The sequence below is a fragment of the Crocodylus porosus genome, unplaced genomic scaffold (genome assembly GCF_001723895.1).
Source record: "Crocodylus porosus isolate Cpor-Errol unplaced genomic scaffold, CroPor_comp1, whole genome shotgun sequence".
NCBI classification, from domain to species: Eukaryota; Metazoa; Chordata; order Crocodylia; family Crocodylidae; genus Crocodylus; species Crocodylus porosus.
Window position 1 is genome coordinate 20,639,650 of NW_017728907.1, and position 16,857 is coordinate 20,656,506.

At 45.8% G+C, this 16,857-nt stretch overlaps 1 protein-coding gene across 6 annotated transcripts in view; it reads left to right on the forward strand.

Annotated features, from left to right (window-relative positions):
* The window catches only part of KIAA1614 (KIAA1614 ortholog), a 64,571-nt gene that overhangs the window by 18,329 nt on the left and 29,385 nt on the right, over positions 1-16,857 (forward strand). For 2 of the 6 annotated variants that reach the window (XM_019530943.1, XM_019530942.1), the window contains exons 2-3: positions 10,697-11,724; positions 14,623-14,686. In XM_019530943.1, coding sequence (XP_019386488.1) covers positions 10,719-11,724; positions 14,623-14,686 — 1,070 coding nt within the window. In that variant the 5' untranslated portion in view covers positions 10,697-10,718. Of the gene's footprint in view, positions 1-2,278; positions 3,199-10,696; positions 11,725-14,622; positions 14,687-16,857 lie in introns of those variants that run through there. The other 4 variants (XM_019530945.1, XM_019530944.1, XM_019530940.1 and 1 more) reach the window with 4 other exon arrangements.

The following is a 16,857-nucleotide window of genomic DNA, read 5'->3' on the forward strand; positions in this document are numbered from 1 at the left end:
ACCATACAAACGTCCCCCAGAACAGCTGCGAGGCTTGGGGCATGCTGAGGGGGAGGTTTGGAGGCACGCATAGCCCTTAAGGCGGGACGCATATAGATACCCCATTCTGGAGTAGGGACAGGAACACCAGTACCGTCCACTAGGGAAAGAGGCAGCCTCCATACTATATATATTAGTCATCACAGTCGTGGCGGGCGAGATTCTGAGGGTGCTACGTTCACCCTAACGTGACGATAGGGGGCGCTAGGGAGTTCACAGCCGCCCCTAGGCCCCGCTCCCTCACACTGTAGAACTATGAGGCTTTTTTTCCTGTGTCCTTCCCATTTAAATCAGCTATGTCTGCTCTCTGCAGGTAGGCTAGCCCTTTGGGAGCATTCTTGTTATAGAGACAAAGAATACATCATGCTGTCTCATGGAGACTGCTTTTTCTGGTGCTTGTTCTTGTCAGTCTGAAGTAAGACATTCAGATTGACAGATGATTGCCGAGGTACCTTGCTTGTGGTGAGAGCTGTGCTGTGGTGTTGTCCACATTTCTGTGGGCATTTATCAACAGATTCTTTACAGCCTTGGCATCTCCCATGGCAATAAGTGACAGAAACCAAACCACAGCTCTTGATATCTGAGCTGATTCCCACATGTACAGCCATCTCCAGTAGGTCCTGTGAGGATTGTCCACAGAGTGCAGCTGGCGATGGCAAAAGAGTAAAATTGACCCCCTGAATTTAGATGTGTCAAGATCTATAGTGCTGGTCTTGATAATATGTGATCCAAAGACAAAACAGCTGGAGGGAGACTAATTCTGTGGGAATCTTTTCCTTATGAAGGATGAAGTCCCTTTTCCCCCTTGTTTTCCTCTCTGTTGTCGGCAATGTGGGTAATATTTTGCAGCAGTTAACAGTAAAAGCAACATCAAGTTTGTGTTGGGCAGAGAAGCTGGCTCTGGTATATAAGTTACTTCCCTAATGGTCCTGTGTAGGGCATGCTGTGTCCTGTGCTTTGCTCCTGAATCTTGAAGCACAAAATAATACTTTCTTATTACAGTAGCCCCTACAGGCTTAAACTGAGAACAAAATCCCTTTTCCTAGGCATTATGATAGTTCATGGACAGGGCATGACTGTGCTGCACATTCAGCAGGGTAAATTAGCCCGTGCAGAGTGCTGTGGTACCATGACTAGGCTGCTCTTTTAGAGCTAGCTTAGGATGTCTCAGTGTTATGCTGCAGTATGCAGCATAGATGTACCCCCAGGCACACTCCTTACCCCAAAAAGGTTTCTGTCTCTTCAGGCAAAATAAATACCAATAGGGAACTGGGGTGCAGGGGTAATAAGACCTAGAATTTACGAAGTGCGTAATGATTTTTGGGTACCTCAGTATCTGGGTACCCAACTTCAGGAGGTTTTAGGGGAATGCATGGGCAGCACTTTCTGCAAGCAAGTCTACTTTAAGATGTTTTAAATTGGGGGCACCTAAAAATTATTAGTCGGTTGTGAAACTTTTGATTTGTGATACTTGTCTGAGATCACACAAAGAGTCTATGGCAGAGCTGAGACAAAGAACAAAATTCACCTGAGTCCCAGTTCAGTGCCTTAACCACAAGATTGTGCTTTTAAGCCCTGCCCTGGCTTTCTGGGCAAGTTGGACAAAAGTGGCATGACATGAATAAGCAGATAACTGCCGTGCCCAGCTATGGTACTGGGCCAGGCAAAGGCCTACAAGCCTAGAACGTAATGAATGTGGCTGCTAAATCTGTTTCGCACTCAGAACAGTTCTGAGTCTATTGTTTGGAGAGAGTCTGGCACTGACCAGATGCAGAGCCTGAATCCTCTGGAGAGAGGGTCTCTCCAAGGTTACTGATAAGGCAATGAGAAGTCTAAGGCTCCTTCACCTTTTGAAAAACCCCAAATCCAAGTGCAACACCCTCTGTTCACTTGCTACGATGCTTTCTGGGGTCTGAGTTATGCTCCTGCAGGCCAGGGGAGTTAAAAATTTTCACTGGTCTCCAAAAAATGGAGACTAAACAAAGGACATTCCTGAGCACCAGCCAAAGGCCTCCAAGCTTCCCTCCCATCCCCCTTCCTTGAAACTTCCTTCCACATTCCCTTGCTCTGGGCAGCTCTGGGTGTAGAATTACACTCATCCTCCTGCAGGAAGTCAGGCTGTCCTTGGCCAATGCCTAGGATTTGCAGACCTTCCTTCCCTCCCCTATGGCTATGCAAGTGTGTAGCCATGGTGACTCAGTGGGCCCCTCCAAACATGGCTTACCTTCTATAGCTGCCTCTTCCTGTCTGTGGTTGGTGTGTTTTTTTGGTTGAATGCCCTGGAATGTGGCTTCCAGTGAGTGCAGGGCTGATTCCCAGCTCCCAAGGCGCACTTGGCTCACGCGCAGCTGGGTCACTGGAGAAAGCAGAGGCAAGCTGGAGAGGGGAGGAGAGAAGGGGGGAAAAGAGGGCATCCCAGCTGCTGAGGAGACTCAGCCAAGCAGCTGCGCTCAGGCTCTGGCAAAGGGTTTGGATTTATTTATTTATTTTCCTCTTCTTTCGGCTTCCAGCCCCTTTTGCTGTTTTGCTCCAGCTCTTTCTGAGGGGTGTGGTGGTAGGAAAAATCTGCATTTAACATGAGCGATTTCAGACAGGGAGGGGCTTAGCTGGGGTCTTGCTGCCATCTCCCTGCACTAATGCCTGACCCCCAAAGCTGGGGCCCTGCTGCCATTCCCCACAGGCTGCCTGCTTATATTTGCTCTGTGTCTCTGGAGTGTAATTCGGCACCCTCTGCTTTCTTTTAACAGCGCAAATGTGAACAGTTAGAAATCTACGGGTAGAAGGGATAATATTTTTCCTGCCTCATGCATGTTGCCTGAACAGCATTGCATAGAAATGGCACCAACTAAAGTGGGTCTGAGGGAGTGGGGTAACTTCTCCCCTGCTCTGTCTTGAGGAGCGGGGCTTGGTATTAGCAGCTTTTCTAGTCTTACAGGCAGGGGCCTCCAGGATCCAGGCTTAGGGAAATGGAACCCTCAGGGGTGCAGCCTGTGTGTGGCCCACTGTTTCACAGAAAGACTTTTGTTTTGTGACACAACCTGAACTTGGAAGGAGGCTGGGGAAGAGCTTCTCCCCAGCACGGACTTTGGCAGGGGGAAAGTTCCCACACTTCCTCTTCAGAAGCAGCAGTCTCCTCCCAGTCGAATCAAGAAGGGCTTGGTGAGTATGAAAATAGGGAGAACTGAATAGAATGGTGGGGCTCTTCTGTAGCCATCACCTCCTCCCCATGGTTAGGGAGGATGGTTCTTAGGCCTAAAAGGGAGTTATATGGAGGGACTGGAGATCCTGCCTGTTGCGGGGGTGGGGGGAGGAGGAACTATGATGAAGAATCTCTTGTGGAGTCAAGTATCAGCTGGTGTCAGAAGTCAGACCCAGATGCTAGCTGAGTACCTTGCTGTTACTCCTGTACCAGGACAGGAAAGAGGGTTTTGTAACTACGGCACTTCACTGAGCCTGCCTGAGGACATTTGAGTTCAGTTCCTAGCTCTGCCATACTGTGTGACATTTGGCAAGTCACTATGCTAAGAAATTCAAAAGTATCCAGTGATCTTTTTGGAAGCCCCATCATAAGCCACTTTTAAATGAGTCTTAAATAGATGCTTTCTTTAACTTTTTTGGGAGCAAAGCATACCAGCCCTTTGCAAGTCAGATCTCTTCAAGTTTGGGGACTGAGAAACTGAGGTACTTAGAATCAATGGGCATTTATAGATGTGCTCCGGGAAGTGAGGATGGGACACTTTAATTAGAGCGGCTTCAAGAGCTGCTCTAATTAAAGCACCCGAAGCGTCATGTGTATCAGCATTCTTGCACTGAAAAATGGCAGCAGGGACACTAACTAAAGCTTGTTGAATGAGCTTTTATTAAAGCGCCCCATCACCGTTTTTCAGAGTGGGGATGCTGATGCATGTGATGCTGGAGTCTGCTGAAGCACGGTAATTACCACGCTATAGCAGACGCAATTAATCGAGTCGGCTCCAATGTGCTATAATTACAGCATGTCGCAGCAGCCTCACTGCATGTGTATGGGCACCTAGTGAACCCTTTACAGATTTTAGCAAATGAGGGTAATAATGTTTCCTTTACCCTCATGCTATGCCTGTCTGGTCTATTTAGGTTTCACTTCTTGGCCTCTTGTGAGCTAAGATAGTGTAGGGAGTATCTGAAGTCCTGGACTAAAGAGTCTGGGATGGAGGATGCTTGTATGTAGTATCTGGGGTCATCAGAACCCCAAGACATCTGGGCTTGGGTCTGCATGTAGAATGCCTGCCAATGGATTTGGGAGTACCTGAAGTCCCACGGTGATAAGTTTCAGATGGAGGATGCTCTCCAGTTCATAGATTCATAGATGTAGGGTCGGAAGGGACCTTGTAGATCTCCTAGTCCAACCCCCTGTCCTGGGCAGGAGAGAAAACTGAGCTCAAATGACCCCAGCCAGGTAAACGAGCCTCCTCTTAAAGACCCCCGGGGTAGGAGCCATCACCACTTCCCTTGGAAGTTGGTTCCAGATCCTAGCCGCCTTGACTCTGAAATAGTGCCTTCTAAGGTCTAGTCTAAACCTACTCTCTAGCAACTTACGGCTGTTATTCCTTGTTCTCCAGGAGGTGCTTGGGGGAACAAGGTCTCTCCCAAACCCCGCTGGTCCCCCCCCCAGTAAGTTTATAGACAGCCACTGGGTCCCCCCTGAGCCTTCTCTTGTGAGGACTGAACAGGTTAAGGTCCCATAGCCTCTCCTCATAGGGTCTGCCCTGCTGTCCCTGGATCGTGTGAGTGACCCTCCTTTGGACCTTCTCCATGCTGTTCACATACCTCCTGTGCCCAGCACTGGATGCAGTACTCCAGCTGTGGCCTGACCAGCGTCACATAGAGAGGGAAAATCACCTCCTTGGCCCTGCTCGTGATGCATCTGTGGATGCATGACAAGGTACAGTTAGCCCTACTGACCGTGTTCGCGCATTGTTGGCCCATGTTCATCTTGGAGTCAATAATGACTCCAAGATCTCTTTCTGCCACCGTGCTTTTGAGAAGGGAGTTACCCAGCCTGTAGGTATGCTGCTAGTTCCTACTGCCCAAGTGCAGCACCCTGCACTTGTCAATATTGAATCCCATCCTATTTTCATTTGCCCACCCCTGTAAACTGTCCAGGCCCTGCTGTAATCTGTCCTTCCTTTCTAGCATGCCCACCTCACCCCAAATCTTGGTGTCGTCTGCTAGTTTAAACAGGCTGCTCTTCACCTTGTCGTCCAAGTCACTAATAAAGAAATTGAACAGTAGGCCCAAGGACTGAGCACTGGGAGACTACACTGCCCACTTCCCTCCAGGTCAAAAATGACCCGTCCACCACCACTCTCTGAGTATGACCCCTCAGCCAATTAGCAATCCATCTGACAGATGTGCTTCTTGATAATCTTCTCAAAGAGCTTCCCCAGGATTGAAGTAAGACTAAGACTGTGGTTGTAGCACCACATGTGGTGTTTAGAATGATTGAGTTCTGCCTGCTCAATTGATACGGTTTTTGGAATGATTGAGTTCTGCTCAATCAATATGATTCAGAACTGATTTGGCTCATTTGACCTGGAACACAAAATAAACAAACAAATAACTAAATATAAAATTAGGGGGTGTGTGTCTGTGTGTGTATGTATGTATATAATAGAGGTGTGTGTGTGTGTGTGTGTGTGTGTGTGTGTGTATACACATATACACACATACAAAATTAGGTTTGCTGCATAGCCTCTAAGGCACAATGGAAAAGAGAATAAAAGTTCTGGGTGTCTCAGCTGTCTGCCATAGAATCCCTTTGGCACCCCCTTGTCATGGGACCCTTTTCAAGGTCAGCATGCAAGTAAATGTTCTGAGTTGTACTAACTGAAGCCAGCTGTCCTTTTAGCCTGGTGTCTGCTATGACTTCTGTAATTAGATTCCTCCACTGTGATATTTTTTTGAACAGATGCATAATTCTGAAGTCTGTTTGAAAAACAACAAAAAAATTCCTGTGAAAAAGTTTATGGGCAGAGAGAGCCCCACTGGTGATGCTGCCTTCTTCCTTCAGTGGCGGAGCGGCTTAGGTGACCAAGGGTTCTTTTGCCCACGCTGCTTAAATCTGTTTAAACTGAATGAGGCATCCTGGAAAAGGATTATCTTGCTGGTATGAACAGCATTTCCACTAGGGTTCTGTTAGCAACACTTTCTTAGTGATGTTCAGATAATACTGTTATAGAAAGGCAAAGTGTTAATCATTTTAAAAGTAGCAACGTTGACTGGGAAGAAAAGCCCTATGTCAGAGGCTGGAGGGAAACATTCAGAGTAGTTTGGGTGAAAGGAAGGGACTAGTATCACACATTCACATGACTCTAAGTGGCAGAGAGGATTGGACTACCGTTGCAACTTGGCAATGTCTAATTGCCACACACACTGGCATCCAGGGCTTTGTGGGGAGCCAAATTATAAACAGAGAGCATAGGAAATTAGGGCTGGAAGGGAATTCATGAGATTGTCTAGTCCAGCTCCCTGCTCCAGGCAGAATTATCCCTGAATAAACCATCCCAGTGAAGTGTTTGTCTAACGTGCTCTTGAAAATTTCCTGGGATGGGAGTTCCACAACCTCTCTAGGTAGCCTTTTCCAATGCCTTACCACCCACATTGTCAAAAAGTTCTTCCTAATCTCCAACCCATATTTCCTCTGTTGCAGGTTTAGACCATTGCTCTTAATCCTGTCCTCTGTGGCCACTGAGAAAACCCATTCCCATCTTCTCTATAATTACCCTTCAGATATTTGAAGACTGTTATGAAATACCCCCTCAGTCTAGACTAAATAATCCTAGTTCTTTTAACCTTTGCACCTAAATTATATTTTTCAGGCCTCTGCTGGTCTCTTTCCAATCTGTACACACCTTTCTTGAAGTGTGAGTTCCAAAATGGGACACAGTGCCTATTTTACTGTGCGTTAAAGCACCACATAAAAAAAAATGCAGTTATGTTAATTCACAGTAAAATAGGCTACTGCACATTCCACATCACTTAAAAACTATGTGCATTTGTTACTACGCATTAAAGCAGTCTAATGTGCATTTTTTTTTAGTACCTCATATTGGAGATACTGCATTTAATGTTCATTAGAAAAAGCACCTTAATGCACATGTAGACAGATCCACAGTCTTCTTAATGCAACCTGGAATGCTCTTGGGGTTGTTTTTGTTTGTTTGTTTTTGTAATGAGCACATATGGCTCATATTCAGCTTATGGTCTGCTGTAACCCCCAGATCCTTCTCTACAGTACTGTATCCTAGCCAATCATTCCCCAGTCTGTATTTGTGCATACAGTTATTCCATTCTAAGTACAGGACTTCGCAATCAAGCATGAAAAGCTTTAGGGAGTAAATTCTTCTCCTAGCACAAACTGACTTCAGTAGAACTACACTGTATAGGACTCTTAACAGAGTTTTGTGGAATTCCCTTGCTACAGCTGCTGTTCTTCCAGGAGGGCTGGCAGGCACAGGCCTCAGTGATGCAAGCTCTTTCCAGACTTGAAACCTGAGCCACATCCGCTAATTGAAGAGGAAATATATGCCATCCCAGAGCAAGGCATTGTACAAGAGATGGTGCTGGGCATCTTACTGTCTTTTGATTGGTTATTTGGAGTTTAAGTGTAAAACGGCTCAAGTGTTTGTAGTCCTAAGTGGTTTGTAGTTCTTTATAACCAGCTTTTCTTGCCTAATTACCATCCCCATCCTTACTTTGTATTTTAATTCCTCTTTTCCTCAAACCTTCTGCAAAGTCATGAGATTATTTTGTGTTGCTTGCTGACTTTTTTTTTCCAGAACCGTTTAGTCTCCTGGATGGGAAAGAATTACATTCTGACTTTCACTTTCATGCCTTCTCTCCCCATAACATCTTTCTCATTTTCAGACAAATACCTGAGCCTGGATATACTTTCTCCAAGAGCTGTGGGCTTGTGCACACTTTGGAGGCTAGAATTAGGATTCATAGTTATTTGATAAATTGTAAGAGTGGCCAGAGATAAACTGTATGAAATTCAGTAAGGAAAAGTGCAAAGTATTGTATTTATGATGAAATGGTCAAATGTACAAATGCAAATCAGGAAATGATTGGTTAGGTTGCACTACTGCAGAAAAGGATCTGGAGGGTTATAGTGGACTGTAATCTCAATGTGAGTCAACAAGGTAATGTTGTCACAAAAAAAGAGCCAGCAGCATAGTAGGTTGTATTAATATGCTGCATGTTTTTATCACTTTCACTGATGAAGCCTCACCTGATGTACTGTTTTCAGTTTTGGGCACTGCACTTCAAGAAAGACTTGGATAGATTGGAGATTTAGTTTGGTTGTTAGGAAGAAGTTTTTATGAGTGTAGTTGAGCACTAGTACAAAGTACATTGAGACGCTGTGAAATCTCTATTGTGGTAAATTTTTAAGTGCAGGTTATACAAACACTTGGCTGAGATGGTTTAGACAGGGATGTTTCTGACTTGGACAGGGGCTTGGATTAGGTGATTTCCTGAGGTCCCTTCCAGACCTGTTTTCCTATGATTCTGTGACTTTAAACCTTGGCCCTTGGCAAGAGCAAGGGCCAGATAAGCAAAGAGCCACCTACTGTATCACCCTTACAGTAGAAACAAAAAATCAAAGTCTGTTACAGTTGACCTGTGGTATCTGTCCATCTGCAATTACCATGGAAAGTGAAAGCTAAACCACAACAGTTTACCTGGAGTGAGATGGAGTTAAGTTTCACTCCAGGTGAACTTTCACTTAGAGTGAGGTAATTGTAGGGACACACAATTACTGTGTATCAGCTCTGAGGACAGTAAGTCCACAATGCTATTAATTTGCTTTTGAATGTTTATCTATACCTTTTCTGTCACAGGGAAGAACATTTAGCATCCAGATGTATCAAGCTGGAATGCATCTATGTATTTCTAATATACCAATCACCTAGTACACAGCAGCAGTAAATCAAAGAGTCACTCCTGGATTTGTTTTAAAAGCATTAAGCATTTGAGTGTTTGTTGTAGTGGAGGGATTCAGATATCCAAGCTGGAGTTCATCTGATCTCAGAGAGGGCCCTGATCTCCACAGCCAGGAACTCTGCATGCATGTTATCTTGTGAGACCTAGAACAAAGTCTTTGTCCTAAGAGAATGACCAGGCTGGTTTTCTTGGAATTGATATGCATCCTACACTCCTGCTCCAAAGCCATGCAGAACTGATTTTTGCTCACCTGGGAGCATCTTTCTTCACACACTCTTTACTCTGCACCTCTGTCTTCCATGATTCTATCCAAGACTGGGAGTACATATACTAGAATACCTCAAGGAAGTTTGTTCTAATGGGGGCTGCATCACTACTGACGGTGGGATGTAACTGAAATCTACTGAGACATGATATTTTTCTGAGATTACCAGCACACACTCAACATTAGATTCTAGACTGGAGGCTGATCCAAGTTGCCCCACCAGTGGTTTTGAAAGTTGCTAGTATTCTCTTTGGTGTAATATACAGATTTGGGAGCAGCAGAGTTGCCCCTTCATTTGTGAGAATTTGTCTGGAAGAGGAGCAGAGAGAGGGATGGAGGGAGTCATAGTCACCCCTCCCAAAATGTCATTGAAGTTGGCCATTTTTTAGCTAGCTGGGTCATGGTTCGAGGGCAAAAGCAGCATGACCTAGGCCCTAGGGGTAGACCAGAGGTGTATGAGTTTTATCCTTAGAGTTTTCAGTTGCTTGTTGATTTGCCCAAGGTTGCGGACTTAATTTTTTCTATATTTCAGTTTCCTCCTGTAAAATGAAGACTACCTGTCTTTGTAATATGCTTTAAATTCCTATGATAAAATGTGCTAGATAAGTAAAAATATTTATTTTTCATTCATTAATCTGATTGGTCACTGTCAGGAACATCCTGCCTGGAGGCCATTACTGCTATTGTAAATCATTTATACAGGGAGACAGAGCAAATGCAAAGAGAACACAACCTTTCTAATGTGTCTGCAGAAATGGAAAGTTGAAGTGTCTGTTGCCATAGACACACTGTTCTGTTCACAGGACTTGTTCCTTGTCCTCGCATCTGAAATTTGGCACAGTAACGAATCAGAAAGTGTCGCTTCATTCTCACTATAGCAGATTACGAAAGAAGGTATAAAATAGCAGAACAGTGATGCCAGGTGGGTTTCCTGAAATGATGGGCATACCTGACAAATACACCCAACTGGGAGGAGGGTATGCTGGCAGTTAGTGGGAACAGGGGCCTCAGAGTTCAGGGTTCCTACTTCTGGGCCCAGTGCTATAGTGGACACCGTGCAAACTGGGTCTCCATTTGTCCTTACATAAGACAGGGATAATAAGAGACATTTAAGCTCTCTGAGGCAGGGGCTGTCTTTTTTCCATGTGTTTGTAAAGTGCCTAGCACAATGGGATCCTGGTGCATGACTGAGGTGTAGGGGTCATACAAATACTAGTAACAAGTAGTGATGTGCAACTGTTAGTGCTCTAGCAAGAAGCTCTATAAGGCTAAATAATGTTAAAAGGGACAATGGAGATCCTCTTTCCATGAGACGAGGGAGTATAGGACAATCTAGCCAGACCACTCCTGAGAGTTCTCTTTTCAGCAGAGCTAAACTTTTGCACTTAATGCTGTTTTCTTTGTCTGAAGGGTCCCACAGGAGGTGAAAGGTATGGAGGGGAACTCGCCAGTGGAGAAGAGAAGAACTATGAAGAATGTGAAGCAGTACAGCAGGAGCACTAGTAGAAACAAGCTCTCTCTTGAGAACACATTGCCTGGCAGTGATCTGCCCAAGGGAGTGGCACTGGAGCCGGTAGGGCTGCGAGGGGAGCTAAGCAGAAGCCCTCACTCTGTTCTGGAGGGCAAAGTGAAGGCTCTGAAGGAGAAGAGAGTCACCATGAAACAGGGAGGAGTACTATTCCAGGAGCATCTCTCTCCAAAGAAGACCAAAGTCAAGAAGGGGAAGCTCTTATTGGGCCCAGCTGTTGTGGAGGGGGTCACTCCAGATGCAGTGGTGGAGCCGCGGGCTCAGATTCGCACCTACTTGACGGATGTGGTGCTAGACAGTAGAGATGATGCAGACTGTGGACAGCGTGCCAGGAGGGCCATGCTCACAGGCCCTTGGGACAGCAATGTAGAATCTGTGAAAGGTCACAGGACAGTGGGAGAGCATGCAGCCTTGAGCCAGAGCTCAGCTGATGTGCTTTGGAGATTTCCTACTCCAGGAACCAACATAATGGAAAATGCTGAGTACCCAGAAAGTGGAGGCAGTCGAGGTTCCCCAGATGGGTTCTGGGATGCAGGCTCATACAAGAATGCTGTGTCCAGCAGCCATAAATCTTCCTTAAGAGAAAATGGCAGACCTGCCCTGCCAGCCTCCTGTGGAGAAGAGATGACCCAGGCAACAGACTTTGAAAGCATCCCATTTGTGCCCAGATATGATTCATGTGGAGCAGCCTCCTCTGGATGGCTTTGGAGGGCAGACAGCTGGGAAAGTATTGGCAGCACTGGGAGTACTGCCAGTGTGCTATCTCTGGCTGAACGTGTGGAAAGGAACCGGATGATGTTGCAGGAGATGCTGAGCCTGTCAGGACAGAGCCGTGGTCTGCAGGAGTCACGTACACTTCATCAGCATGAGGGGGAAGGTTCCTTACTAGCAAAGAATGGACCTGGTCATGGTAGGTGTATGATGGAGGGCATCCAAAGTGTGGGAGATGTGAAGGTGGGATAGTTGTAGTCATCTCCATAGAGCTTGGCCATTGCATCTTAGTTCTACCCTGCAGAACCTAAAGTTGCTATTCTAGTCCCTGGTCCCAGCAAGAAGAGCACATCATTCCTGAACTCTGACAGCTCTGCCATTTGTTCTGGTGGCCTTGCAATGTAAAACAAACACCCCCTCTGACTTAGATTATCATATTTAATTATTTGTTGAAAGGTTTCCTATGAAGAAAGCAAAAGAAACTGGTTCTGGATGTCTTTCCCATTTTCTGCCACTTTATGATAGAAAGAAAAAAAGAAATATCGCGGAAGCTGTTGAAGGATTTTTGTCTGTTTTCTTTCATCTTAGGCCCTTTCTCCATAAAATTTTATACCAATTCAATTAAATCAACACAATTTCCATGTGTAAAAACTTGAATTCAGTGCCTTTTGTTGATTAAACTTCTGACATATCAGGAAAGTCAAATCTGATTTTATTGGATGCTTGAGAGATGACTTTCAATGGCTTCCAGTTCAAAATTGAATCTTTAATGAAGAAAGTCTTTCATCCAAGTAAATGTTGTATTTTTACCTAAAATCTTGAGTTTTATACCTGTTCAAAGTGCTTTAATACTAAATATTTCTCCCAGTTAATGAAGTTTAACTTTCTGATATAAAAATACTGTCAGTTATCTGAAATATCTTCCAGGTTAAATAGTGTAGACTTGAATTTTTAATAGTAAAATCATGAGCAGAAAGAAAAAAAGGCCTTTCAAACTTTTTTTTTTTTTTTTACAAGAAATGATATGGGTCCATTTTTTCTCTTTGCAGGCCACTGTTAAGTTATTACGGACTCTAGAGCTGCTTGCAGACATTAAACCCCCCCCCAAAAAAAAAACCCAAAACAAAACAAGCTTTACCATAAGACGCAGCACATTACTTCAGTCCAGCTCTGCAGCATCTGTATAGATTGGGTGCTTTAGCAGGGCTTTTTGATGCCTTTATCTAAAGCTGAGTGTAACAGCATGGGGTCTTAGGGGTGGCCGTGACCTCCCCTAATGCCCCTTACCGTGCCAATGTGGTACTAAAGCACCCTCACATCTCGCCCGCCATGTCTTTGATGTTAACAATGTATAGGGGAGGCTGCCTTTTGTCCTCTCTGACATGGTGCTCTGATGTATCTCAGTCTCAATTCTATTTTGGGTGACTCGGTGCACCCCAGCCTTATGGGCTATGCGTGGCTCCAACCACCCCTGTACCACGCCCCAAGCCTCACAGATGTACCAGATGTTGTTTGGTCGATTTCCCTCTCTGCGCCCCCTGCTGGCACCCTCTGGCTTGTCTCGCAGCCTGCGCCCCCCCCGTCCCCTTTTTGGGGCTTCTCGCCACTGCCCGTTCTGGGGCTTCTTGCCTTAGGGCTCAGGTGGCCTCGGCCTTACTTGGCCCCCTCCCAGTCTTCTGCGCCCCTTCTCAGGGCTGGGGTCAGTGCACCCCTCTCTGGCACCAGGGTCCCCACGCTACCGTGGAACCCCTATGAGGCCTCCTCCAACCCCTGATAGCCTCACACAGTCCTCCGGTATAACAACAACAACAAAAAACAATAACGCAAGCCCCTGGGCTATAACACAAAGCTAAACCTCCTGACTAAACGTTCTTCAAACCACACTACATCTCTCACCCATGTAACTAGGGGCTGGTCCATTCAGGCCTTATTCTCTTTCCCACATTCAGGGCCGATCTCTTTCCCTTAGTCAGGCGGTACTCCTCCTTCCTGGCTGCCAGCAGAGAGAGAGAGCGCACTCACAGCCTCCAGTCTAGGTCTTATAGTAGTCAGCCCTTCCCCTTCCGGTCAGCTGACTCACCAGGTATAGGTCCTTAGCCCCTCCTGGTTGCCCCTAGCAACCAACATCTGAGCCCATACTACTACTTTTCAAGTAGCAGGCACCTTAGTGCCCTGCTACACTGAGTCAACCAGCTAGTAGATAAAAGCACCAAAAGCAACCCCACTAAAGTGCCCAATCTATATAATCATTGGGTGAGCTGTGTTAAATTAACACAGTGCCTCTTTTGGGCATGTGCTGAGCTCAGTGTGGGAGTATGCCAAGTTTAAAATAAAGTGCCATGGGGGTGGGAGGGGGTTGTTTAATGTCTGCAAGCAGCGTAGATGAACAAGCTCCCTTTTACGTGTTCTACTTGACTTAATGTCTCTAGGGCTCTCTACCCTAATGAGTGCATGTCTTCCCTTCCCAACAGGATCAAATACTGTATTTAAATATTTCCTTGCAGTGTTTTTGAGGGAAATGCTTGGAAGGGGAGGAATTAAACTACCTTATTAAAAATGGTTGTGTACGTACATGGGGATTCTGGAATGCCTTCCATCTATGGGAATGACTGCTGTGCTATCTCTGAGAATCAATGAATAGTCTCCCTTCTTTGTAAAATCATGACTAGCAAGAAAATGTGACATTCTCTGGTGTTGCATCATGAGAGCTGAAACTGCCTAATTCTGTGAAGTGAGATGAATTCAAGCAGGTCTGTTTTACAGCAAACACTAGCTGAGGCCTCCTGTCATGGTTGAGGTTCTGAGAACTGGCTCTGGCATTTCTGTATAACCATGTCTCAATGTCTAACCTGAGCATATCTCAAACAGTAACATTCTACAAATTGGAATCCTTTAAAATACACTGCATTACAGTAAGCACATTAGTGTGGAAGGAAAGGATTTGAGGGGAAGAGCCCTCCAAGGCTGGAGGGGTGGAGAGGGCTGATTTGCTTAGGTGAATGGGGTCTATGATGAATAATGGGCTGGGGTTTCTCATTCCTCCTTTGCTTACTGTGGAAGTGTGCAAATCTTGACATATCTCTGTTCTTGAGTGCAGAGCTGCTTTTGAGTGATGTGGACTGGGACTCTGGTGTCTCCCTACAGGATTCAGAAGGGTACAGGTAAGAAGACCATGTGAGGAAAGTAAAGATTCCCCCATTTTTTTTTAAAACTGAGAGAGTCTCATAATGTGCTGGTGGGTGTCAATCTTGTTCCTGTTAGACACATGGCAGCTTTCCAAAGAACCATTGCTATCAGTGGTAGTCTCAGCAGAAAGGCCAGAGGTGCAGAACCCCCCACTCAAACCCTGCGATAATTATCTCATCCCCTCTCATTCCAAATAATAATCACCAAATGTAGACTATCTCCTTCCTGTGTTCCCCAGGTGCTTCCCCAGGTAAGTATAGTCAGGAGCCCAATGCTATTGTTTTTGAACATGGGAGAGTTTCTTTAACTGTATTTAACAATGGAAAAATGGTATAGACTTAAGCAGGAGTTTAACAGAGGCAGTTTCAGAGAGCAATTATGTAATCCAAGACTGCTCAGGCTGAGTCATGTTTTAGTTAATTACATGCCCCTTGGGTTGCCACATTACAGGACTTGTTCATCCCCGTAGGATCTGGAATTAGCCCCAGACACTGGTTCATTTTTTATGAGGGTCAAGTGTAGCCATTTGCAAAGGCTTTGTGTGTGTCATGGGTGAAGGGAGGTCCCAGAAGTGCTTGATCCTTGGGCTGCTGTTAGGACAACTTGTGTGCAAATAGCTGTAGCTCAGAAAGAAATCGCATTTCTGAAATGGACACAGGATTACTGAATTCAGATCTGTAACTGTTTAAACATATGCATATCTGGGCTGGCAGCTCACACCTTGCCTTTGGGGAACAGTCATTATAAATAGGGTAGTGTCTGATGCTAGGATGCGTGTATTGAAGGGAAGAAGGGGGAAGGCAAGGATACATCCTTCCTTATCAGACTGAGCCTCATCGATTCCTACAAGGATAGTGCCTTCTGTCTTGTCTGGCTACCTTCACATTATTTATTCATGAAGTTCTGGGTCAGATAACTTGGAATACTAGCAGATTTTGTTCTGTGCCTCATCCATTCCCAATGGAGGAATCGCCCCCTGATGATGGTGCTTGCTTGGAAATCATTCCAGCTACATATCCAGCAACTCAGTGCTCTAGAGTTGCTATGACTGCTGTAATGTCTCTTCTTTGTCCATCTCTCTACACAGGGACATCAGTATGGTCTGATTTTACTGTGGAGAGGACTGTCAGGTCTCCAGGGCAGTCCCTTCCTCTGCATGTGGTAGAGCAGTGTTTTGGAGAAAGGGGAGCTCATTGAATTCCAGGACTCATGGCTCATGGATGGAGGAGGAGCAGGGCTGGTTGATAACAATTGTGAACAACAGCTGGCCACCCCTACTTCACCCACACAAAACAGGGGTGTGCGAATGAACACAAGGGCTACGGGGAGGGGTTGCAGAATAGTTCTGTTGTTCAGGTATGTGTGATCTGCTTCACTGACGTCTATCCGTAGCCTAGATATTACACACAAACCGATTTCATACTTTCATAGTTGGTAGGGTTGGAAGGGACCTGAGCAGATCATCAAATCCAGCCCCCTGCCACGGGCAGGAAAGAATGCTGGGGTCAAATGATGCCGGCTATGTGATTATCTAGCCTCCTTTTGAAGACCCCCAGGGTAGGAGCGAGCACCACTTTCCTTGGAAAATGGTTCCAGATTCTAGCAGCCCTGACTGTGAAGTAGTGCTTCCTGATGTCTAGCCTGAACCTACTCTCAGTCAACTTATGGCCATTATTCCTAGTTACTCCTGGTAGTGCTCGGGGAAACAGGGTCTCTCCCATTCCCCACTGGTCCCCCTTGATAAGTTTATAGACAGCCACCAGATCCCCTCTCAGCCTTCTCTTGTGGAGGCTGAACAGGTTCAGCCTCCTGAAGTGTGGCGCCCAGAACTGGACACAGTACTCCAACTGTGGCCTGATCAGTGTCACATAGAGGGGGAGGATCACCTCCTCAGACCTGCTCGTGATGCATCTATGGATGCATGACAAGGTGTGGTTAGCCTTCCTGTCTGCATCCCCACACTGCTGGCCCATGTTCATCTTGGCATCAGTGATGACTCCAAGATCCTTTTCTGCCTCTGTGTTGACGAGAAGGGAGTTCCCCAGCCTGTAGGTCTGTTGCTGGTTCTTCCTTGTACTTGTTGGTATTGAAACCCATCCTGTTCTCATCTGCCCACCCCTGTAACCTGTCCAGATCTAGTTGTAGC